General features: G+C 35.7%; 3 protein-coding genes across 7 annotated transcripts; 1 reads left to right on the forward strand and 2 right to left on the reverse strand.

Moving 5' to 3' along the window:
* Positions 1-66: 66 nt before the first annotated feature.
* cracr2ab (calcium release activated channel regulator 2Ab) lies at positions 67-11,714 on the reverse strand. 4 transcript variants are annotated; one of them, XM_046872484.1, is made up of 17 exons: positions 11,637-11,714; positions 10,888-11,218; positions 10,503-10,614; positions 10,161-10,326; positions 9,887-10,033; positions 9,180-9,270; positions 8,899-8,979; positions 8,319-8,506; positions 7,838-7,909; positions 7,699-7,738; positions 7,505-7,557; positions 7,012-7,381; positions 6,126-6,252; positions 4,984-5,065; positions 4,510-4,726; positions 4,334-4,410; positions 67-752 (listed from the first exon to the last, which is right to left on the reverse strand). In XM_046872484.1, exons 2-17 carry the CDS (start codon positions 11,068-11,070, stop codon positions 665-667), a joined length of 2,094 nt encoding a protein of 697 aa, XP_046728440.1. In that variant the 5' UTR covers positions 11,071-11,218; positions 11,637-11,714; the 3' UTR covers positions 67-664. The 4 variants fall into 4 exon arrangements, with proteins under 4 accessions (XP_046728440.1, XP_046728438.1, XP_046728439.1 ...); XM_046872482.1 differs by having other exon boundaries at positions 7,505-7,596; XM_046872483.1 differs by having other exon boundaries at positions 7,012-7,384; positions 11,637-11,713.
* A 1,312-nt stretch (positions 11,715-13,026) lies between these two features.
* ccdc59 (coiled-coil domain containing 59) lies at positions 13,027-15,676 on the reverse strand. 2 transcript variants are annotated; one of them, XM_046874317.1, is made up of 5 exons: positions 15,536-15,676; positions 15,144-15,316; positions 14,121-14,439; positions 13,626-13,734; positions 13,027-13,542 (listed from the first exon to the last, which is right to left on the reverse strand). In XM_046874317.1, exons 2-5 carry the CDS (start codon positions 15,295-15,297, stop codon positions 13,378-13,380), a joined length of 747 nt encoding a protein of 248 aa, XP_046730273.1. In that variant the 5' UTR covers positions 15,298-15,316; positions 15,536-15,676; the 3' UTR covers positions 13,027-13,377. The 2 variants fall into 2 exon arrangements, with proteins under 2 accessions (XP_046730273.1, XP_046730272.1); XM_046874316.1 differs by lacking the exon at positions 15,536-15,676 and having other exon boundaries at positions 15,144-15,379.
* mettl25 (methyltransferase like 25) lies at positions 15,644-23,388 on the forward strand. The gene is made up of 12 exons (XM_046874315.1): positions 15,644-15,848; positions 16,096-16,254; positions 17,498-17,616; positions 18,450-19,100; positions 19,627-19,774; positions 21,328-21,422; positions 21,587-21,616; positions 21,826-21,899; positions 22,077-22,170; positions 22,473-22,547; positions 22,958-23,029; positions 23,168-23,388. Exons 1-12 carry the CDS (start codon positions 15,644-15,646, stop codon positions 23,264-23,266), a joined length of 1,821 nt encoding a protein of 606 aa, XP_046730271.1. The 3' UTR covers positions 23,267-23,388.
* Positions 23,389-24,271: the final 883 nt, after the last annotated feature.

A 24,271-nucleotide genomic window follows, 5' to 3' on the forward strand; every position in this document is an offset into this window, starting at 1 on the left:
ATGATATGGATTTGTAATTTGATTTATTTAGTCAGTTTTTATTTTGAAAAAAATATAAGATTTATAATAACATAATTGTATACCTCTTATATAACAATTGTTTCAAACAAATGTTTCTGTACATGGAACAAAAACATGAAAAGTATATGCCATATATTATATATTATAAAATTATATGTACATTAATAATTTATTACATTACTAAACATTTATGTCAAATATTTGACTTTAAAATTTAAACAGAGATTCCTCTAAGAAGGAGGAAAAAAATATATTACTTTCTTGCCTGCTCATCCCTAAATGCCTATTCATGCTTACTTAGCAAGAGTGAAATATGGCATTCATGCTTACAGTGAGTAGATGTGGTAAAACATGTACTGTGGTCTCATTTAATTCCTTATCAGATTCAACTGCACTATATCTCTTTGTCTATCTATCACTATCTTTTTATTCTACTGTCACATGAGTCAATAGACCTGAGTGAATAACATTCTGTCAGTATATTAACCAATAACAACAACATAATGGAAGCACAGAGCTGCATTCTTAATTACAGCTTCACTGTTCACCTCTTGCACCCTCTCTCATATGCTACACATTTAAAATACCTGAGTGTGTGTGTGTGTGTGTGTGTGTGTGTGTGTGTGTGTGTGTGTGTGTGTGGTCACATGCAGCAGCTTTTATTCTTCACTGACTGGGCCCCCAGCTTCACTGTGCTCTCCCGAACTCTGTCCTCCTGCTCTTTTAGCACTCTGAAAAATGCAAGCAAATAAAGAAGATATACACATACATAAATTAACATTACACCAGATATAGCAATAGTACCTACATCCTTCACTCAAGTAGGAGTACAGATACTCATGTTTAAAAAAAAAACTCTGGTAAAAGTTGAAGTACTGACTATACTTTTTCTCTCAAGTTAAAATAAAGTATAGGCTCTGACATGTACTTCATTAAAAAAGAAGCCATTAATATTACATGTTTTAGCTTTATGTTGATAGCTGGACTATGGATCATAATATATTAACAAAAGAATTAAAAATGTTGTTATCTAATGAATGTATCCAGGCTGAACAACCATCATATAGAACAAAAGCAGAGCAAAGATGATGATCAGGAATGTCTTTGTTCTCAGTCATGTTTACATCACTGACTCCCTCTGTCTCATACACGTTGGCTCCAGACTTCTTGTTCATTTTTGGCTTTGTAAACTAGTCTATGTCTGTGGTGTGTGATAGTCAGGAAATGATACACCCGTGGTAGGTCGAAAGAGCCACACAATGACAAAATAGGTTGATAGGCTGAAAACGGCACGCAATGAGAAGAAAAATATGTGACCAAGTATACTAAAACTAAAGTAACAAGCCTGGTTTGAAAATGTAAGAAGTAGAAAGTACAGATATTTGTGTAAAAATGAAATGAGTGAAAAGTAAAAATAAATAAGGGAAGTAAATTACAGATACCAGAAAAATCTACTTAAGAACAGTAATTAATTATTTGTACTTCATTACTTCTTACCTCTGCAGTACACACACACACACACACACACACACAAATGTAAACAACACAGATATAGAAATAGAAACTAGAACAAACAACAATAATGTGAACTGTGTATATAAAAATATTCCAGAATTAACTGTTCATGATATAATGATATAATTGATTCAGAATGATGCACTGCACATTAAAAATTTAAAAAGTTCGAAATATACAAACTATGATACATCCTACAACTATGAATAGTAAATAATATAATTCATTCGAATAACAGACCTTTCTGGATAATATTTACAACCACAATTCCAAAGAAGTTGGAACACCATGTAAAAAAAAACAGAATGCAATGATTTGCAAATCTCATAAATTCATATTTTATTCACAATTGAAACATTTTTAAATATCAAATGTTTCAACTGAGAATATATACCACTTTAAGGAATAAATAAGGTAATTTTAAATTTGATGGCTGCAACAGGTCTTGAAATAAGTTGGGACAGGACCATGTTTACCACTGTGTAGCATTAAGTCTGCTGTCTGTAAACATCTGGGAACTGATGAGACCAGTTCCTAAAGTTTTGGAGGAGGAATTTTTTCCCCATATGTGTCTGATACAGGACTCTACTTGACTGCAAGCAGGCCAGTTCAGCACCCAGACTTATCTACAAAATCATGCTATTGTAACAGATGTAGTGTGCAGTTAGAATTTTCTTGCTCAAATATGCAAGGCCTTCCCTGAAAAAGACGTTTTTCTGGATGCAAAAAGTTGCATCTTTACTATTCAGCATTGATGGAGGCTTTCCAAATGTGCAAGCTGCCAATTCCACAGCCACTAATGCACTTTCATACATTCAGATATGCAGCTTTTTGAACTGAGCATTGATAACAAGCTAAACGGTCCCTCTCCTCTTTAGTCCAGAGGATGTTGTGTACATGGTTTCCAAATAAATAAAAATTTTAATTCATCTGACCACAGAACAGTTTCCCATTTTGCCTCAGTGCATTTTAAATGAGTTTTGGCCCAGAGAAGATGGCAACGTTTCTGAATCTTGTTTGCGCGTGCCATCTTCTTAGCATAATAGATATTTAACCTGTATTTGTGGACAATATGGCAAACTGTGTTCAATGATTTGTGGAGGTGTTAAAGAGCCCATGCAGTGATTTCAATTACAGAATCATTACTGTTTTAAATGCAGTGCTACCTGAGGCCTTGAAGATCATGAGCATCCAATATTGATTTTTGCTCTTGTCTCTTGTACACAGAAAGTCTCCAGAGTCTTTGAAACCTTTAATGATATATTGTACTGTAAATGATATGTTCAACTGGTTGTAATTTAATGTTGAGGAACATTCTGAAATTATAATATTTCTGAAAGCGCACCACAATTGATAGACACAGACTTTCACAGATTAGTGAAGCTCTGCAAATCTTTACTTCTGAGAGACTCTTTCGGCTTCTCCCATAAGGGAGATTCACCCTAATGGCTGGGTTTGGTTCCCTGACCGGGGATCGAACCCGGGCCGCGGTGGTGAGAGCGCCAAATCCTAACCACTAGACCACCAGGGAACCTACTTCTGAGAGACCCTGCCTGTCTAAAATACACTATTTCTAGTTAATTATCATACTGACCTGTTGTCAATTAACCTCATTCATTGAAAATGTTTAATTTGAATAAAGTCTAGTTTTCTAAATAGTTTAGTTTAGTAATTCTAATAACATACCTTTTACAGACCTTCTTTCATTGAGCTGTCCCCAATTATTTTTGAGAAGTGTTGCCATCAAATTCAAAATTAAATTATTTTTCCTTAAAATGGTTCATTTCCTCAGTTTAAACATTTGATATGTTTTCCATGTTGTGAATTAAATATGGGTTTACGATATTTGCAAATCATTGCATTCTGATTGTATTTACAATTACAGTGTCAACCTTTTTTTTTTTAGCATTGGGGTTGTAGTTTTTCATTGCTGTCAGTACATCATTTAAACATTTAAACATGCACAAGATGCCACTTGTAGCCCAATCTTTTATAGATATCATATTTATATATTTTATATAATATATATTTTGTTTATCTTTGCTTTCTCTCTCACAACACCATAAAAATGTTTTCACTTCTGGTATATAAGGTGCTTTACATTTTTGTTTAAAAAGGAACAAAAAACAAACCATGACAAAAACTTTACACCCACATCTTCCTGTTATAGCCACTACTAACTCTGCTGTGGTTTGTCATCTGAACTACACACATCACAAATATCGAGGACATCAAAGGAAAAGTATTACATTAAATAATACAAAAATTAAAAAGAAATAAAACACTTGGGAGGGGGTGCTGTTGTAAAAAATAATCAATAACTGGGTGCTCTTATCTAACATAAATATTCTATATCTATAAAAATGTTTATTTATTAAAAAAAAAAATTATTCAACCATTTATGTACATTTAATATTTTGGAATGACAAATGGCTCTGATTCTTGATTATGCCACAGTAGTTATAAACAGTTGTTTCTTTACCAGTCTCTCTTTTTTCTTTTTAAGACACTGAAGGCTTCTTCCAAAAAAAAAATTGTGTCCCAAATACAAAGCTTCATCATATCAATAATATAATTTTTCTTCCTTAGAAATACAAATCTTTTATCTGTTTATGATTAGTCTTTGATTATTCCAGTGTGTCCAATATACAAGAATGAACACATTAATAATGAAGTCTGTACTGCTATTATAGAACCTTAAACAACCTTCTGACTATTTAGATTACAGAATTGAACAGTGCTACCTTTGTGATACCTTTAGTGTAAAGTAGGAAAGTGTGTTACTGTTCATTTTTACCTGGTAAGGTGTATGAAAGCCTCTTGCACATTGTAGCCTGTATAAGCACTGCACTCATAAAACAACAAACGTGTTTCCTGTTAGACAAGACGAGAAATTATGATGACATTTTTGTAGTATAATAGTGCATGAAATAATGAAAGAAATATATTCAATTTGAGGGTTTAAAGCCTTACCTTCGCAAGCTTTTTCCCTTCCCCAGTCTCCACCTGTCTCATTCTCTCCTTGTCTGATTTGTTGCCCAGAAGCATGATGGGAACCTGTTCCCCTGCTGTTTCCTCTATGCTCACCAGCCAGGATTGCACAGCCTTAAAGCTGACACGCTGAGTGATGTCGTAGACCACCACCACGCCATCAGCCTTGCGGAAAAACTGTTTGGTGATGCTTCGAAATCTGCAGGAAAACAAGTTGCACCATTATGCTGCCATTTATACTCATAGAAGAGCTACTGATTATTCTTTTATTCAATGTGTTTATTTATAACGTTTATCAAATCTGCTGTAGTTTGAATAACCATATTGGTCATTTTTTCCAAAGACTAGCTATTAATAAAAAAATATAGCTAATAGACATTGTTACAACACAGCTTTATAGAAATCCTACATATAGTGTGCTTTTCCGCATCAATAAGAGTTAACTAGAGGACTCACCTTTCTTGTCCTGCAGTGTCCCACAACTGCAGAACCACATGGCAGTCCCCCAGATTCAGAGTCTGCACGCTGTAGTCAATGCCTTAGATAGAAAAATATATATATTCTCTCTCTGTGTAAAATACAAATACCTGATTCACTGGTTAAGGGGACACCCAATATAATGCTGAACTCCAAAAGTTTAAGATAGTTTAAAAGTGTATAAAATCTCAGAAAGAATGTTTTATTTGATGCAACTTTCACACAAACATCTTAATAGCAAATGTGTCTAGAGACATTAAACACACACATTCCTGACAGCATTTTCAGACTTCAAACATTAATTAAATAATATGTACTCAAATGTACAATATTTGCAATGTCCTTCATGGGCATGCATAATTTGAATATACAAAAGTGTATATGCACAACATATAAGGTATTTGACAATATCAAATGCAAATGTCAGATTCAGCTACGCTGAAAAAGACATTTTTTTTCCAGTTGCGATTGCTCATCCTCAAACTACAACTCGGCTATATGGAAAACATCTTTGCATTTTTAGTATCAAAAAGGTAGACCTGTTAATTAAATGCTGTACCCTGGACACTGTAATGCTGAGTGTGTTTTAGAGGAAGTAACCGATTTATTACAAAATTGTTGCAATGGTGGCAGATTCCCTTAAAATAACAATTGGGGCATTCTTGTAAAAAAATAAAAGGGACAATTCATTACACAAAGGAAAGGCATGTGCAATTACATTTAAAATAAGAAGTTTATAAATAAAATCAGAATAAAGGACCAAGTTCCTGCTATATGCAGTCATAAAAAATAATCTACAAGTTCTCAAACTGGGTTGTGTAACAGGAAAAAGCAGAGGTTAACCACTTGAAAGTTGTAGCATCTCTTTGGGACAAAAAAAAAGTAGGCTTGTGAATTCCGATGATCCACGAAAAAACACTCACTCATTTCTGCATAAGCACATGTTGAATAATAGAAGTGGAAATGTATATGTCACTGTGATAAAATTTAGTTTAAATGATATTGAATGGTAATAAATCCTAAAAACTACTTTTAGTTTTTCCACCATTTGCCTCACCATCACATAGCTCACCTAACTACAGTGGCTGGGAATGTGATCAGGAATAAAGATTTAGACTCACCCACAGTGGCTGTTGTGTTTGCATTGAAATGACCATCGCAGAACCGGTGTAGTAAAGCAGTTTTACCAACACTTGAGTTGCCCACAAGAATGACTTTATAGAGGCGATGTGAGGTGGACACAGAGCTCTGTGGAAATACAACAAATAGTGTGATCTTATATAATAAAATAAAAGGAGTGATATATGCAGTATGTTAATATGAACTAAATGATTGTGTCTTAAAGCAAAACTCCACCCTGAAACGTAATAAAATATAGTTGCTGTAATATTTACGAGGTGGTCAGATTGGTGTTGTATTTTAATTAGAATGTGTGTGGCATACAATTGCTAGTGCAGTTAAAATGCTGTTTAAAAGCAGGACAAAAACTAATCTCAAACAACCTTTCATTTCTTTTAGTTTCTAAAAACAAATGAGGCATTTTCCAAAATGTTCAAAATTAATGAGAAATCCAACTTAGAAGTATTGGATGCAGAAAATGCAGGATTCAAAGATCCAGAATGCAGTGCAGCTATGCATACTGAACAATTGCACTACCTTAAACTGGGGATTTAACTTGGCTAGTTAGAAATCTATGAGATGACAGGCACAGCAATGTTGTCAGCAGTATTAGCATGAACATTATGTTTAATCAGAGTGCACAGGTGGAGAGCTGCACAGGTAGAGATTGAAGCAGGGGATGCCACTGACAACTCAATCTCTAAGTAGTTAAATGGCACTAATAACTTGTGTAATTTGTGTTATGTTCGTATTTTTGCTTCTTTCTATTTGTTGATTATGCAGTTAATTCAGTCCTTGCTTCCATTTTGAACTCCCCAGATTACTTTAAGCACCCAGACAAACCAAAATTTTACATAATTTATGAATTTAGCAAAAACCACCCTTTACCTTTGGTGAAGCCTCTTTGCCTAACGGCTGCCCCTCGATCATAAAGGACATGGACATGTTTGAGGGATACATGGGGCTCATCTGCAAATCAATCTGTGCTTCTTCTTCTTCATTCATCTGCTTGAAGAGAGAATATGGTTCTCCTTCTAGAAGGTGTGGGAGGGGGTCCTCCTCGATGGAAATAAGCCTGTGGAATCGAGAATCCAGAGCACTGGTGTCAAGGTTCTCAGTGGTTGAGATATCTGCACTCGTAGTATGCTTGGCAACTCTCATTATCTTTTCATCTTCAGAGGCAGAGTGCTGGTTAGAGCTGTAAGATGAGGTCTTCCTGTTGCTGGAAGGGTGCTGAGTCACTTCTGTATCAGCCTCACTACTGCAGGATAAAAGATAACATGTCTGAAATGCGCTTTTAACTTTTAAACTGAAAGAGTTGGTCATAAAATATATTAAAATGTATTGAGGAAAGCAGAGATTTCTCACAAATGTCTATTACCTTTCTGTAGTCTGCTTCCTGTGAGAATGAGCAGTAGAGATTGAGGCTTGTCCCTGTTCAAGGATGTTTTTTTTCAACAAATTGCTGCATTTCTATACACATAAACATGTGAACACACAGAACATGTGTCCTGTGGGAACATGTACGACATGTACAGTACAAATAAATTGATAGGATATTATGTAAATATTTACCAAAGAGTCTTTTTCATCTCTTAATTGTGTATTCATTTCTCTGAAAGAAGAAATCACTGTGAGAAAGATATAAATGTATGTATGTATATAAATATATACAATACTTCATCCATTGCATGTGTGTGTCTACAAGACTGACCTGAGCAGGTCTAGTTGATTATCTAGGTTTTGCTTCTCTCTCTGCAGTCTCTCTGTGATTCTGTAGGCCTCCCTGTGTGAGAGACATTCTGTAATGAGTGTGTGTAGTGCATCAGGGTGAATGAGATAAATGTAAGATAAAGGAAAAGTGCATGTATCTGAACCAGGATCTGTTTAGTACTTGGTAAATCTGTATCTGTGTACATGATTTACACTCAAAGCGGATGTTTCATAAGCAAAGGGTTTATTTTCACTGAACCCTTTTACAATTCCCTCAGAAACACTGGAGGACAAAAAACAAAGCTAGCAATGCCAACACTGTTAGCAAGATCTGCGAGTTATGTCTCTGAGGGATCGTTGACGTAAGCTACATCATAAAAGTTCCTAATGTGGCCCCGTTTTGTGATCCAGACTTATAAAAAGGAATAAATGAAAAAGCTAATGTTAAAGTACTGTTATAATGGGTATGTGCATTTGCTCACATATCTTTTTCTTGCTGCTGTCTCAAGCCTCGCTCCTGCAGTTTGGCCAATTGCTCCTGTGCCAATGAAAGCTCATGACAGGTGTGTTCCAGCTTGCGTGAGAGCTCCTCATTGGTCATTTTCAGTTTTATGTTCTGCAACTGACTCTCCTGGTGTTCAGTGTGCAACTCTTGACACTGTTGCTCCAACTGGAGATAAACATCAGTAAAAAGGAAAGATTTATTTTAAGTAACAACTATATATCCCTTTAGAGGTAATATTTATTTATTATATTAGTCTACATTCATTTTTAATGCACTACTTCACTGTTCAAAAGTTACATGATAACAGCTGAAACCTCCTCATGTCCATCCTCTTTATATTTACAGTGTTAATGCTCTTGCTTGTCCGCAATTGACTGCACAGTGAACAATGCGTAAGTTGGAAAATATCATTTCTTCAAGATCCAACAATCTTCATCTTTGCTGAAGAAGTGCAGCTTAAATTATAATAGTGGGAATTTTCTCCCAATGACAAATAGGAGGTGACATCTCTTGGGTGTGTTCTTGGCATTTCTAAATTGTCCCCCAGCTGCACTCACCCTTCTCTGTGTAAGGAAAAGACACTCAAGTTCTTGCTCTTTGCTGCTCAGCTGCTGTTGCAGATCCTGACTTCTGAAGGCCTATACAGAGTTAAGTCCACCAGTTAAAAACCATAAAATTGTCAGATCAGTATTTCTTTATTGATTGATGTAGTAATCAACAAAGAAATACTAATCTGACAATTTTATAGCATAAATATATTCATACATAATGTATAAATGTAGCTTTGCTAATTAAAATAAGAAAGAATATTAATAGGAAAAGGGAATCTGTTCTTTACCTTGTGACTCAGTTTATCTTTCTCATTTTTTATCTGTTGCTCCATTTCCTCGTACAACTGCTGGATTTCACCATTGTGTGTTGCAGCTTTCCTGTTAAAAGGGAAACAAACATATTAGCTCATTTAAGTTAATCTCAAAAGTGTTATTTGCAGCAACTCAGGCACAGAAAGCGATAGAAGCTATAAATGAAAAGCTACATTGTTGATGTTTTTTAACATCCCTGAGCTTTAAATTACGTCCAATAAACTTATAAATAAGTTGCAAACTGACTACTTGCATAACTAAAAACACTAATTTCCTCATGTCATTGTGTCAACATGAGTCCACTATCGGAACAAATGTGTGGTTCACATATTTCTGCATAAGACAATATGGGTGTAACACAATTATAACACAAACTACCAGACTGCTGATGTTACATGCCTTTATGCCACCAGCTAAAAACATAGACAACTGAGCTACAGTATTATATTGTACAAAACCAGAAAGCAATTCTGCACACAAACATATAATCTATATACAAATCTGATTTATGTGAATGCTCAGCTCTAACTGAAAACTTTTAATCCAGTCCAAAATTTTACTGTATCTCTTTATCTCTTTCTTTGTGTGCTAAATCTTCTAAGCAGAGGTTTATAACTACATTCAGAATGATGTCAGTGGTTTTTTTTTTAGAAGGTGTTGATTCTTTTCTCAAGTAGCCTACTTTTTCAAGGCACTTTCCATCTCCCTTTTTTCTTGTTGGGCCAGTCTGATCTGCGATGTGACTCGAGCCAGGAAATCCTCAAAGTTATACAAGAGATGAGGCTCGTCTTTTCTTAGCTGTATCCACAGAGTGCGCACTTCACTAGGACTGAATGGTGGGAAAAAAAAAGAAAGAGAAAGGGGGGGATTCTACAGTGAACTGGCAGGTTGTATAGTTCCTCATTTTTGTAAACAACTATATTTTGCTATTGTCAAATACAACTACAAATACTGACTCTTCAAAGATTTTGCTAGCGCCTAGGCTTTCCATCAGTGTGTTGAAGTGTTTTTCTTCCTCATAATCCTGTGGATCGTTCTGATATAGAACTTCTGGATAGTCCTTTGACAGACCTGTGAGCTGATCAGCTGTCTGGCTCATTCTACGTCCCTGCAGAAATTTGCCTTGGACAAACAGAGAATACACTCACATTAGGTTTTTCTTTAGAAATTCTGTATCCAGACACAAAATCAGGGCTTATTAAATCCACTGAAAGCATTTCAGAGAATAAAACCATTCATTATTGGTATCAGTAGGTTCATCTTATTGTAGTATGCACAGTCATTTTTTGAAAACTCACTGAATCCCGAGGAGAACTCTTCTAGAGTAAGGTAGCCATTTCCATCCAAGTCTAATGAGTCAAAGACATTCTCCAGTTCTTCTGCAGAGAGTGGTAATTCTTTGCTCAACCTCTGAAAGGAACATATGCACACAATGGCATGCAATTCTTTACTTTTCTCCCAAATAATGGAAATTGAAAGCATAATTATAAATAATTGATAGTCAATTATATATAAATTATATTTACAAATATTAATAAATAATACATCAAATACAATAGAACAAAATAGTATTATAAATATAATCAAACTTGCAAAAAATCTATCTTAAGCAAACACCAACAAACACACACATACACACACACAAACACACACATGAATCACTAATAAATTCTTGCTCTTTACCCTCATATCAGTGGGCGTTATGTAACCCTTTCCTTCACTGTCACAGGTCTGGAAGAATTCATTAATCTTCTCCAGCAGTAAAGCAGGTTCCAAGTCTGATCCCCTTCTCTCCAGACCTTTCATCATTTCAAGTTCAGGTTTATTGCCGAATTTCATGGCCTGTTGATTCAGGAGTGCAGACATACTTCCCACTCCCTAACCGACATCTATTAATGCAAGATGTCATAATAAAAAGTTGATATAGTTGAAGTTAAAGTTGATATAATCCACTGCAAAGGACGTTGTATTAAAGAATCCGAATTCTCATTTTGCGCCGTTTCTCTCTCAGGCTCTACAGAACAATGAAACATGCATCAGTTTCTGTCTGTTAGGTATTGCCTCATCATCTTGTGAAATCTTCTTGTGGTTCTTACTAAATGCTGCACTACTAATCCTGCAATGCTGCCCTGCAATTTTTTTTTACTAGTACAACCACGCAGATGTGACACAGCATATAATGCAGTTATGGATAATATTGGATATTTTTTTTACGATATACAAATTACATATTGACAAAAAGGATAAATGTGAAAAATGTGAAATGTGAAAAATATGATGTCATTGGAATGAAGATTTGCATATTTGTATTCCTTTCTTAGATTCAGGCATATCTGAACAAGCCAGGAAAGATAATAGAAAACTTTCCAATAGGATACATTTGAAATGTTTAAAATGTCTGATTAAATGAATTATGAGAAAAGGAAACCTACCTTTTCATGAAAGTCCTACCTCATTACAGAAGGGGCAACAGGAAGTGGCTTGCGTGGTCTTAAACTGCTAAATTTCCTGTAATATGTGACGAAAGCTGAAAGAATATGAAAGACATGACACACTAGGTGGGTGGATTAACTGAAAGGAAAGACTAATGTTAGAGGTTTTTTTTTCTGAATTATTTTGAATGTTTATTGCTGGTCTGTACATTTTACCATGATGCCTCAGCCAAAAGTTGGCTCAATAAATGTTTTAAATAAATGTATAAAAAAGAATTCTTACTAAGTATTGAAAGTCGAGTGAAACATTATGTACATTTTGTTTACACAGTTGCAATTTCATGAATTTAATTATATAAACACACACACACACACACACACACACACACACACACACATGTCAACTTACCTTATTGCAATTTAAAGATCAAATTACTAATGAATTAAATAAATGCTACAAAAATAATGTATTCGAACTTACAATATAAAGTAACTAAGTATCCCATTACATTAGTGTCTAATATTTATTACTCATCACTCAGATTCATTATTTTGTCCATGGTGGTCTTCAGCGACTACAAGCCTGCACGAGAACACAAGTCTAGCTCGCGGTCGCAGCTTCGCGGTTTCCATAGTGACGAAAACCCACTGCCCCAATTTTTACCCCCGAGTCATGATAGTGGCCAAGTCCTAAACAACAAACACCTGCTCTAACTAGTGTACAAGAACAGCCCTAATTCCCCATCTGACGGGGGGCTTCTTCACTGTTCTACTCTACTACTCAATGTGTATGGACATGCGCATCAAGAACAACAAAGTTTTTCAGCACAACTTTCACACCACTCGATGATTCCACAAGTCATAAAATGTCATGATTATTGTGTGTATTACAAATATATCTAATACATAGATACAAATATATGTAAAAGATCTCAAAACTATTAATTTCATTTCAGTACAGATTTATCTTATTAACATTGTCAATTTTTTTTTACTTTTTTTTTTTTACATTATGTATTGTTCTCCATCAGATCAAACCCATTCAAGGGACCAGGTCAGTAGGCCAATAACTATAAATAATATACAATAACTTTCACAATGCCGGCTTCTGATTACTATTGATGTAATACAAACTCACTCAATCAACCAACCAACCAACCAACCAATCAATAAGCAAGAAGGCGACACCTGGGAACCAGTGATCTTTATGCCTCAGTTGAAATAAACACACAAGACTTTTTTTTTTCTTAAGCACCTTTTAGGTTCGTTATTAAATCTAACAAAACGACTTTTTGAAGCGCATTAAGCGGAACCCATCGTGGGTCTTCCAAGAGTCTCTAAAATCCAAAAAGAGAATGAAGGTTTAACGCAAATAAACTTCCACTTCGTGTAATTTGTGTAGTTTTGTAGTTGTAAGTGTAGTTTTATTGCCAAACAGACAAAAAGCACACACATTGTCCCAAATCAAGGTAGCTTCATTTTCATAAAATATGACATCATAAAATTATAATAAACTGCACATTTATTAAAGAAATAAAAAATCAAACAATTACATATTTGACCCCAACTGCATTAAGCAGTTCATAGACAAAAAGGACACCACCATCTGCTGATTTGTACAGTAAGAATCACAGATAGAGTAATCCAGACATGCTGCACATATCTTTTTTCTGTGTAATTTTAACACATTTCCAGGTCTCTTTTAATGTCTGCCAAAGTTCTAAGTTTGCAAGCGTTCCGGTTATTTCCGCTGAGCCTGGATTTTCTGAAGCAGCAGCTCCATCTGCAGATTTAGGTTTGGTTGACCCTTTTTGGTTTTCTTCTTCAGGAGCTGATATGTGGCCATTTTCTTTTCCTTGTACTTCTTCAGAGCCTCCTCCCTCTGTGCTTTGTCTTTCAAGTATTCCTAAAATGTCAACAGTGCAATGTATTTATGCTGCAGAGCTTAACAACACAGAAGCCATGTACTAAACCATTCATTTTCCTCACCTCTCTTTTCCGTTCTCGCTCCTCGTTTTTCCTTTTATACTCCTCGATCATCTTCTGGTTAGAAGACATTTTCTTCCATTTATTTTTCCTGAGTTGATCCTGAACAGAACTGTTGGCACATCATGGAAATGTTAATATACAAACACAGTGTTTTGCTACAACTAAAGGGCATCATTTATGACCTATATAAAAATATTAGAACAGGTTTAACACTTGGTTGAACTCAAATGCAGGTTTTGATAATTAATTATTCGTCTTTGCAGAAATATGGCTTAAATCTAACCATAATGTAATAAAAAAATCTATTTCAATTGTTGACAAATCTGCAGAGCACTTCATTAATTACAAAAAAAAAACAGGAATCACAGTAAAATAATAAATTATGACTGATTTAAAATGAAAAAGGTAAACCCTAGAGCTAAACCATAACCATATCTGCACCTCTGGCATTTTTGTGCACAGTGGATACGAGTACGAGTTTTGTTGAAGACAGACCTCTCAATCAGTGATGTCTGTGGTTCTTTATTAAATGAAGCAGCAGAGTTCTCAGGGCTTGTGACCGAGTTAGAAAGGACAGACTCCTCCTCCTCCTCTTCTTCTGCATCAACATTTCTTCCTTTCCTCCTACGAGCTCTGTTCAGCTGCTCCTCTTTGATCAGTTTCTCCTGTTCGGCCAAGTAAAGGTGCTTCAGATGCTCTGGGTATTCCTCTTCTAGCTTCGGCTTGGAGTCCTTCAGTCTCCATTTCTCCTTTCGCAGAATTTTCTTGTATTCTTGTTGTACTTTTTGCTTCCTCTGGAAGGCAAAGCCCTTCCCTACAATAATAAACATAAATAAATTAAATTAATGCATTTAAAGCATTTTATGAGCAAGGCCATGTTGGTGTGTAACTTAGAAATATTTTATCACATAAAATATATTCTTGTATTTCTGATATTATTGCTATTAATATTAACAGTAGCAATATTGACAAATTATCTTTAAATTAGATCTGCAAACAAAAAGGCTTAAACTGTTCCTCAGGATCCTGCTACTTTTTATAGTTTTTTGGGAGGATTCTTCAATGTTATATTTTTTATTATATAATAATGTTTTTATACAACTGTTACACAATGAACAAAAGAAAAAAAAAATTAATTTGATCACTGACATAAAACCCCGAACACTTTATCTACCCAAGAAGTAACACAATGGACTCTCCAAAACTACTTAAAAATGTAAATGCACAGCACAATCCACAATTCAATATGTGTCTTTCAATATGCATCAAAAGCATAAATATTATGTAATATCTTTTAATTTTCATATAGATGTTACAGGTGGTAAATATGTTGTAATTTTTATACGAAATAATACACTTTTACAATTTAGCTCTATTTGATGACTGGTTATAAGTTTACTTTAATTTACTAAACAGTTTATTTTGACAGTGTTATAATTAATCTAATAAAATGCTTTTGGTTGCAACCTGGCAAAAAAACCAACTCAAACCAAAACCAAATAAACACTGAATTCATACCTTCTTGTAAACTTCCCTGAAAAAACTTATTCCCTGGATTCCATGTTTTCTTCTTTTTATGAGCCGCTGACGGATGGCGATCTGCATTATTTATCTTCGTGTTTTTCCCCTTGAATGAAGCTTTTCCTTTTAAATGTGGATTCACGGGTGCCATTTCCAAATAGTTCAAATCACTGAATGTTCAACATAAACACACATACACAGTCAAACCATGCCGTGAGATGTCGCATAGTTATGACGTAGGTGTGGCCTGCAGACATTAGTAATCAAGTGGGACGGTAAATAATCACATTGCAGATAGAGACTTAATAGCATTAAACAAATATGTTGTAAATACATTTTATATTTTACATATTCATATTTATTGGCTTCAGTATCTTTGCCAGTTATACCTTATATTGTATCTGTGAGCAACTAGCTCTGTCTGTTAAACTGTAAACGTCATCGTTGTGCTGCGTGTCTAATATGTCAGAAACCGTTCTGGCGTGTTTCAGTGCATTATGGCGTTTTCTAGCATGTCTCTTGACTCGTTAAAGAAAAAGATCGACGAGGTGCGCGGTTTCCTTTCCGTGGCATTACGCATCGCGAACGCGCACACGGTAGATTTCTACACACGCGATGTGTGGCGTGCGTACATGGGTATGGATCCCGAGGAGGTTTTAACCGCTGTCAATTCCGGCTGTGACCGCACGGGGGCGCCAAAAGGCAAGCTCAACTTTTTAACCCACTGATATTATACACAGTCCAATCAGCTTTATTGCCAAGTATCATCAGTTGCTTGTACAAGTAATTTGTTATGGTGTGCTGGTGCTATAAAACAACAACAACAACCAAACAATAAAATAATAAAAGGAACAAGGAAAATAAAATATTAAACAATTTGTGCAGGAAATCTGACTTAAATGCTTATCTGATCTCAGTGTTTGTGTTTTTTATTGTCTTCATTTTATAGTGAACACTACTTATGGGTTCTGTGATGTTAGTAAGAAGCTCGTGGATGTGCCAGCTCTGCTGAGAGCGGCCAAAGCACACTCTTTGCCAGGCCTGGGAGTCTGTGTGCAGCGGCAGAGACTGATGGAGACGCTGAGAGTGATGGGGCGAGACACCAAAGGTTACTGTCCCTGTACAATTTCCACATAAACTGCTCCAGAAACACAAATCACAATGTCTTCAAGCTGGACATTATTTAAACTGAGTAACATCATTGTGCAATTCCTTTACGTGTGCATGAATCTTGTTTAAAAACTTAACGCTTAAGAGAGGCTTCGTGAGGTCAGGAATAGCAGAAATGTGAGCTGAACCGCATAGCGGTGGTCTCATACAGTATGTTTTCATGTTCTTCTTTGTTGATGCTGTTGTTGGCTCTTCTAAAGCTGTGATCACATTGGAAGTAAGTCATTTAATTAAGACAAATCTGCAAATGCCAGAATTCCTCTCAGTGCAGTATAAAAGCCTCATGGCCCTTAAGCTTTTGAACAAAAAAGCAAAATCCAATGTTTTCCTAGGAACTATGGTTTTTTTTATATATATATATGTGTGTGTGTATATATATATATATATATATATATATATATATATATATATATATATGTATGTATATACAGTAGGCCAGACATTTCTGAGGACATACACCGATGTATGTATGTAGTAAACACCGATCAGACATAAAATTATAACATTATGACATTCCTCTTCTTCTTCTTCTTTCGGCTTCTCCCATTAGGGGTCCCCGCAGCGGATCATCTGTCTCCATACCCACCTGTCCTCTACATCTGCCTCTTTCAACCCAATTTATAACATTATGACATGAACATTATATTTTCATGAAGTAAATAACACTGATTATCTCTTCATCAAGGCACCTGTTAATGGGTGGATTTATTAGGCAGCAAGCGAACATTTTTTCCTCAAAGTGGACGTTTTAGAAGCAGGAAAAATGGGCGAGTGTAAGGCTATGAGTGAGTTTGACCAGGACTAAATTGTGACGTCTAGACGTCTGGGTCAGAGCATCTCCAAAACCGCAGCTCTTGTGAGGTGTTCCCAGGCTGCAGTGTTCAGTATCTATCATAAATGGTCCAAGAAAGAAACAGTGGTGAACCGGCGACAGGGTAATGGGGGGCCAAGATTCATTGATGCACGTGGGGAGCGAAGGCTGGCCCGTGTGGTCCGATCCAACCGATGAACTCCTGTAGCTCAAATTGCTGAAGAAGATAATGGTGTTAGTGCTCGATGGGTCAGAACTGTTTTGGCAGCAAAATGGAAAGCAACACAATATTATGTTATAATCTTATAATGTTATTATGTTTGCCTGATAGGTGGTGAATGTGAATGTAAATGTGTGTGTTGTGTTTCAGATGGAATGTCAGAAGAACCTCTGCTACCTGATGAGTTCATGAGCTCTAAGAAAGCTCATGAGGTGCCCGCTATGGCTGAAGTGGTGGCTGCTTTATCCAGATGCTGCAAAGTCAAACAGGTAAGAAACCTCCTGTAATCAGGACAGTCCAAATCACATTTGGACATTTGGTGTGAAGAAGCTTTTTAATAGAATTTTTTGACTTTAGGGCATTTGGTTTAGGGTTAAACCTGGATATGTCCTCAGAAATGTCTGGCCTACTGTAACAGAAAATGCCAGTCTAGGGTCTACCTCCAGGGAACGTGGATGCAGTTTGTGTGAAAGAGAATGCAGGCCTTTTCACTATAGCTTTAATTCCCCTCAAATCTGCTAATGTATCAGCAATGTTAACAGTGTTTACACAAAACACTATACTGCACTACCACATCACATATCATATCTGTACATATCATATCTGTTTCTTCTTTATATACTTATACTGTATAATTTATTATACACTGTATATCTATATATTTATTCTCTTTCCATTTTTAATTAGAAAATTGCTTTAGTGCTGCTCTGGGATGAATCTAGGGATCTGTTTATCTATCTTGACAGGCACTAATGCCAATATTAAAATATATTTTAAATATTAAAATATTAAAATATCCTAAGTAGCAGGGAGATGTGTATAGTAGTATACCAATGAAGTAGTTCTTAATTATTATAATATGGTGATTCAATTAAATAGGTTTTAAAAATTTTTAATTTCTTTTGCTATGAAATCTTGATAAAAAAATGAAACCTACCCGTTTTTTTGCAACCAAGAAACCAGAAAAAACACATACAATTCACATAGTGGAAAAGAAATTATGCACTAAAATGGAAGATTAACCTTTGCTTATTTTTTATTTTACTTTATTTTTGTATTTAATAATTATTTTTATACCTGTGTTATCCTCTGTTTTTCTCAGGTTATTGATGTGGGCTCAGGTAAAGGTTACCTGTGCTCTTTCCTCTCCATGCAGTACAACCTGCAGGTGTTTGGCATCGACTGCTCCAGCACAAACACTCGTGGTGCTCAAGAGAGAAACAGAAAACTGAAGAAGTTTTCCAGAGCCTACCAAAAGCATGTACAATTCAGTAGCAACCATGAAGTTCCAAATGAAGAAACAAGAGACAGCTGGGAAAATGCTGATGAACGAGAAGAGAGAATGCCAGACCATCAGATTCCCACTTTTCAAATGCAAAAAGAGGAGGAGAAGAATGGTGCGAAAGAGAGAGAGCAAATAGACATGGCCGAAGCACAGTGCTCTTTATCACCAGATCAAAAATATACTTCTCCCTCAGACCTGAGTGGGACCAGAGAACCATCAGAACTGACAAATACGGATATAGAGAACCCTTTTTTCACAGCGTTGGCACCCGATATTGTGGAGCAATCCTTCCCTCGGGTTCCCCCCAGCCAGCTGAGCACAGAAGAGAGAGAGAGGAGGAAGAGAGAGAACCTCGAAAGGAAGGCACGGAATGGAAAAGGCAAGAGTGACAACAAAAACCTGTATTCGCCTTTGACGTCTTACGTTACAGCCGAAACAGAGCTCAGGAAACTTATTACCGAGCTGGAGGTAAGGTTTGGCCAATGTTCCACCAGCAAAAGCAGACTTTCAGCAGACTTTCTCTTAATTACAATGTTTAGATTATGTGATTAAAAGGTTGAGGTCATGCTTAGAACCTTCTGAAAGGGTGGAACATGTAAAACAAGGGCTTGTGTGGAAAGCTGCATGTGGCAATGTTTCTTGGTTGCATATTAAGACTTTTGGTTTATTTGATCTTTTTGAATGAGAGATTCAGAGAACAGAGATGTGAGATGGCAATGCTGGTAATTTCACCACAAAAGACTTATTTTGAGATTAGAGGACAATGACAACTTATATTATGACTTATATGAAAGATGATAGCTGCTTATCTGTGCCACCCATGTGACCACATCTAAACCTCTAATGTGATATAATAGTAAGGGGCTCAGGAATGACACATTCAGGTGCATTCGCTGTTGCTCCTCTGAGGCAAACGCTGTGCGCTGACAACTAAATCAAATCGCTCTCACTCGGTCTCTGTTTCTGTCTTTCTCTCGGCTTCTCACTTTTTCAGGATGCAGTCATGGTGGGCTTGCATACATGTGGAGATCTGGCTCCTAGTACCCTGCGCATGTTTGAAGCCAAACAGGAGCTTCGGGCCGTGTGCAGCGTGGGCTGTTGTTACCACTTCCTCTCTGAGAAATTTGATGAAGATGGACATGGTATGAGCTTTTTCAGCACTGAACACACACACAGTTAAAGGAGTCCAATTATACAGCATTGCAGTTACTTTAGGAGCCAAGTGGCTGTGATCCAGTAATCAGGACCAACTCTTTTTTATAATATGTGATTATGTTGAAATACTTGATGCAGGGTTTCCATTCTTGATCCAGAATTTCATAATCTTACTATTCATTTAATATATACTGACTTATCAGACAAATTAAATGTTAAAAGGCTGTTAAACAGTCATGCTTTATTAGGTACACCAGACTTCTCTATACAAATAAGCTGACCTGTTATTTAAGCTTATATTTTGCTTAAATGTTACACATTAAACTAATATAACAACAATGACATTAACAGTGTGGAAAATCTACAGTGGTAAAATAGAAAAGATTGTAACCCAAGCAGCCATTTGGTTATTGTTGGTTCTTGTTGAACAGGTTGGATGCTGCCCTTTCTGGGTTAAAACTTAAGGATTTTATACTGCATTGAGAGAAATTCTGCCATTAGCAGCTTTGTCTTTACTAAAACAACTTAATTCCATTAATGTGAGCACCGCTTTAGATGAGCCAACAACAACATCAACAAAGAAGAAAGCGAAGTTAATGAGACCAGTGCTGTGATGTTCAGCTCACATTTCTGCTATTCCTGACCTTATAAAGCCTCTCAAGGAGTTGTACAACGAAACTACTCAGTTTAAATAATATCAGGCTTGAGGACATTGATTTGTATTACAGTAGAAGAAGTCTCAGTTCTACTTTGCTTATGGCTTTTATTAAATGTCTTATTGGCCGTCTTACAGAGTGTTTCACGAAGCACGTCACAGAGTATCTCATAGTGTTTCACATGGTCCAACTTAGGGAGAATATAAGGGACCATCTAATAGAATGTGTAATAGACTCTCCATGGCTTTGTGGCACATTTTATTATCTAAATTGAGCATCTTTTGGAGCATCATATGAGGCATGTCATGGACCATCTCCTGAACTGTCTCATGAAGCATCTCATGGAGTGTCTTATGGACTTTCTCATGGAACATCTAATGGATTGTCTCTTGGAACATTTTATTATATGAACATCATATGGACTGTTTCATGGAGTCTTTGATGGAGCATTTCATAGACTGTCTCATGTTGCAGCTCATGGAACATTTTGATGAACTGTTTCATGGTGCATCTAGAGCATCTAATAGAGTGGAGCATCTCATGGAGTCATATGAAGTATTGGATAGGGAATCCCATTCTGCATGCCACAAAGTTTCTCATGAATGTTTAATATATTTTGTGCTTCAGCACCATAAATATTACAGTCAGATTGGCTCACTATACTTCAGATTATAACGAGAAATCAAATGTGCCAGACTCTTTAGCAAAAGCTGGGCTTGACCTTCAAGCCCTTTTTTTTACAATATAGCAATAATGTATTACAAGCTAGCTTCCTGATTATAACGTTACATTTTTGAGGCATGGGAACAGTTGAACTATAAACTGCGATTTGTTCATTCTGATTATCTTCTATATCTATTTTATGAATTGCCTACCGTGACCAGAGTGTGAAAGTGGTGTGTATGGATTTCCCATGAGCCGATATCTCATGGAGCAGGCGTGCTTCTGTGGGCGGAATGCCAGAATGTCTGCATGTCTCGTAAGTTTTAATAAACATAAGTTGTTACCTTTAACTTGGTTTAAGATATGTCCATATTTCTTATTGACCGATTCCTGATCCACTCACGGTGACATAATACCTTACAAACCATGTGGGTTAGAAAACAAGCTTCTATCCTTTTTTTTCTCTTCTTTCGTTTCTAGGCTATGGAGAGGGTGACAGTTGGAGGAGGGGTGAGTATACTCATTAAATCAATTCATGGTTCCATTAAACAAATGAAAAGAGATTTAGTGTGACAGTAAAAAGAACTATAATGAATACCAGTCTTAGCCTTACAGCCGAGGGGAAGCATATAAATATTTATACCTTTATAATTAATTGCCATTTATATTTAAACTTAATATATTTTTTTTTTATTACTTTTTTCACCTCTTCTTCCCAGCTTCCTATGGAATCGCTTTTCTACCGGGCAGTTCTTCATGTTATTTTACAGGATCACTATGATGCCCATAAGAGGTATTTATAATATGAGATTTTATGTATATATGCATTTTAGTGTAAACATTTGCATCATGTTTATTTTGAGCGAATATTGAATAATTTCGGATTTTACAACAGCTGCAAACATGGCTTATTTGTACCCATTTTATAATTCTTGCAACCAATGGCACATCGCATCATTCTTTTTGGCAGTGAGAGGCGAGTTGGAAACGTTTATTCCAAAGCGTCCTCATTTGTGGACTACGTGAGACGAGCTCTCAGGAAACTAGAACTGGACGAATTAAAGGTCAGCAGTGGTGAAAATGAAAAGAACAAACAACCATTTTTTCCTTTTTGAATTTAAGCCCTTAAACCTGTTTTGCCAGATTTACAGTATTATAATCTAGATTATATAATAATCCTGTTATATTTCTGTTCCTAAACTGAACATTTAATGAGCTTTTATGTTTATTTCGAAGGATGAAAGTTACACCGAACTGAATTTTATTCTGCAAACCAGTTTAAATGCAATTTTTATGCATTTTCCATGGTTGGTTTTAGGGTTTGCTTCTGACATCCAAGTTTTCTTTTTTTCTGATTCTTCATCAGCTCACAGACAGTGTGATTCAGAGTTACCATGACCTGTACATCTCTAGGATGAGTGAGATGGTGGCTTTCAACATGGTGAGCTCTATTTCAGGGATTTTAGCCTGGATTGATACAGTACTTAAAGTACTGTATCTACACTGTGGTGAAAAAGTAAAAGAAATTATGTTTTTTTTTCCAGTTTAAAATTAGAAAAGAACAAAAGATTTAGTATTGTAAATATTCTAAAACCAATAAAGTAAAAGTTCAGCATTGTGCATGATAAAAAAAAATGTCTAAACACAGCAGATCAAGCTCACATTCCAAACCCAATTCTGTCGCTAAAGTTTGGAAAGACGACTCTGTCTGTGTTTACAAAGAAATAGCAGGCATGTGGTTTTGTAAATAAATCTTTACTGATACACTATACTTAAACTAGATGAACTTTACCGTATATTAGAAAAGCAAACACAAAAAAAAAGGAAATTGTTTGATGTTTTTCCTTTTAGTTAAAGGTGATATTGGCTCCATGTATTGAAGGTCTTATCCTGCTGGACCGTCTGTGTTACTTGAAGGAACAGGTAAAGAAATACTGCAATATGTCAGCTTTTTAGCAGCCTGGGACAATCTATTGATGACTGACCTTCATCTACAGATAAAGACATGTCCATGTGCCTGTCTAAAATATTAATTGTACATTAAATTATATGTTTTAACAGGAAAATGTGTTCTACTCCGCCCTGGTGCAGCTCTTCAACCCGCTCCTGTCCCCCAGATGTTACGCTATTGTCGGAATGAAGGAGCCTGGTGCATTATAAAGCCTATTTTATTGTAGCACTATTATTGTTTTAATTACACTTCCAATTTTTTTATTTTATATTTTATTTAGTGCATACATGTCTAAAATGCCATTTCTCAAATAAAAACATTGTCATGCTTATGAATCTGTATTTGTTTATATAATAATGATTTAATCATAAGCAAGTCCTGGTTTCTATCTTTTCTGATATTATTTATTCATTCTAACTCTAACCCAGAACATATGCCAGAATAAAGTTTGAGTTAAACAGGGTTAAAAAACTAAGGGTGAATGAAAGGGAAACGGATATGTCCATGTTAACACAAGCATGCAGATTTTCCCAAAGCAGTTTTCACATATGTGAGATATTAATCCATATCAGATCCCAGGCACACATATCTAATCTTTCCTTTGAAATCTAATCCAAAAAGATCTTTTGTGTTCTCTGTTTGAATCGCATTTTCGCAGTGTAGAGCCCAGATAGATTTGAGCCAAATGTGTTTATGAATACGAAAATCATCTGCTTAAGAAAAATATTATTATTTGAGCTTTCCTGGATTTACCATCATATTTTTTTTTAGATTTACTGATCTAAGTCTTTATTGATGGTAGGATTGGAAAAAATTAGTTAATCCACATATAAAAGTAGTAAAAGGGTTTTAATAAAACACTGGTGTCTAGTTATGACTAAATAATCCATCATGGGGTAGTGATACAGTCTGAAGTGCAGTTTACAATTTTTATTGAGAATTTTCCAATACCAGTGTTTTTCCTTTTATACCACAGCAATTTGCCAACAATTACCAATATTTATTAATTTATATATTAAAGAATGCCACATTATTTTAATCCATTATCAGTTACACTATATGGACAAAAGTTTTGACACCTGACATTTCCAGCCATATGTGGTTCTTCCCCAAACGGTTACCAAAAAGTTATGCAATCGTCTTTCGATGCATTTAGCATTACATTTTCCTTTCACTAGAACTTGGAGACCCAAACCGGTTCCAACATGACAATG

Source organism: Silurus meridionalis, chromosome 18, assembly GCF_014805685.1.
Source record: "Silurus meridionalis isolate SWU-2019-XX chromosome 18, ASM1480568v1, whole genome shotgun sequence".
In the NCBI taxonomy this organism is placed as follows: domain Eukaryota; kingdom Metazoa; phylum Chordata; class Actinopteri; order Siluriformes; family Siluridae; genus Silurus; species Silurus meridionalis.

What these genes read in the sequence shown, in the direction of transcription:
- mettl25 (XM_046874315.1), top strand. Translation starts at nt 15,644, where the DNA reads ATGGCGTTTTCTAGCATGTCTCTTGACTCGTTAAAGAAAAAGATCGAC. An exon ending in AACTTATTACCGAGCTGGAG is followed by an intron (nt 19,101 to 19,626) that starts GTAAGGTTTGGC and finishes TCACTTTTTCAG; the next exon opens with GATGCAGTCATGGTGGGCTT. An exon ending in TGTGTTACTTGAAGGAACAG is followed by an intron (nt 23,030 to 23,167) that starts GTAAAGAAATAC and finishes ATGTTTTAACAG; the next exon opens with GAAAATGTGTTCTACTCCGC.
- ccdc59 (XM_046874317.1), bottom strand. Translation starts at nt 15,297, where the DNA reads ATGGCACCCGTGAATCCACATTTAAAAGGAAAAGCTTCATTCAAGGGG. An exon ending in CAGACATCACTGATTGAGAG is followed by an intron (nt 13,735 to 14,120) that starts GTCTGTCTTCAA and finishes ATGTGCCAACAG; the next exon opens with TTCTGTTCAGGATCAACTCA. An exon ending in AGCGAGAACGGAAAAGAGAG is followed by an intron (nt 13,543 to 13,625) that starts GTGAGGAAAATG and finishes TTGACATTTTAG; the next exon opens with GAATACTTGAAAGACAAAGC.
- cracr2ab (XM_046872480.1), bottom strand. Translation starts at nt 11,070, where the DNA reads ATGTCTGCACTCCTGAATCAACAGGCCATGAAATTCGGCAATAAACCT. An exon ending in AGAGTTCTCCTCGGGATTCA is followed by an intron (nt 10,327 to 10,502) that starts GTGAGTTTTCAA and finishes TGTTTGTCCAAG; the next exon opens with GCAAATTTCTGCAGGGACGT. An exon ending in GCTTTCATACACCTTACCAG is followed by an intron (nt 753 to 4,333) that starts GTAAAAATGAAC and finishes TGCATTTTTCAG; the next exon opens with AGTGCTAAAAGAGCAGGAGG.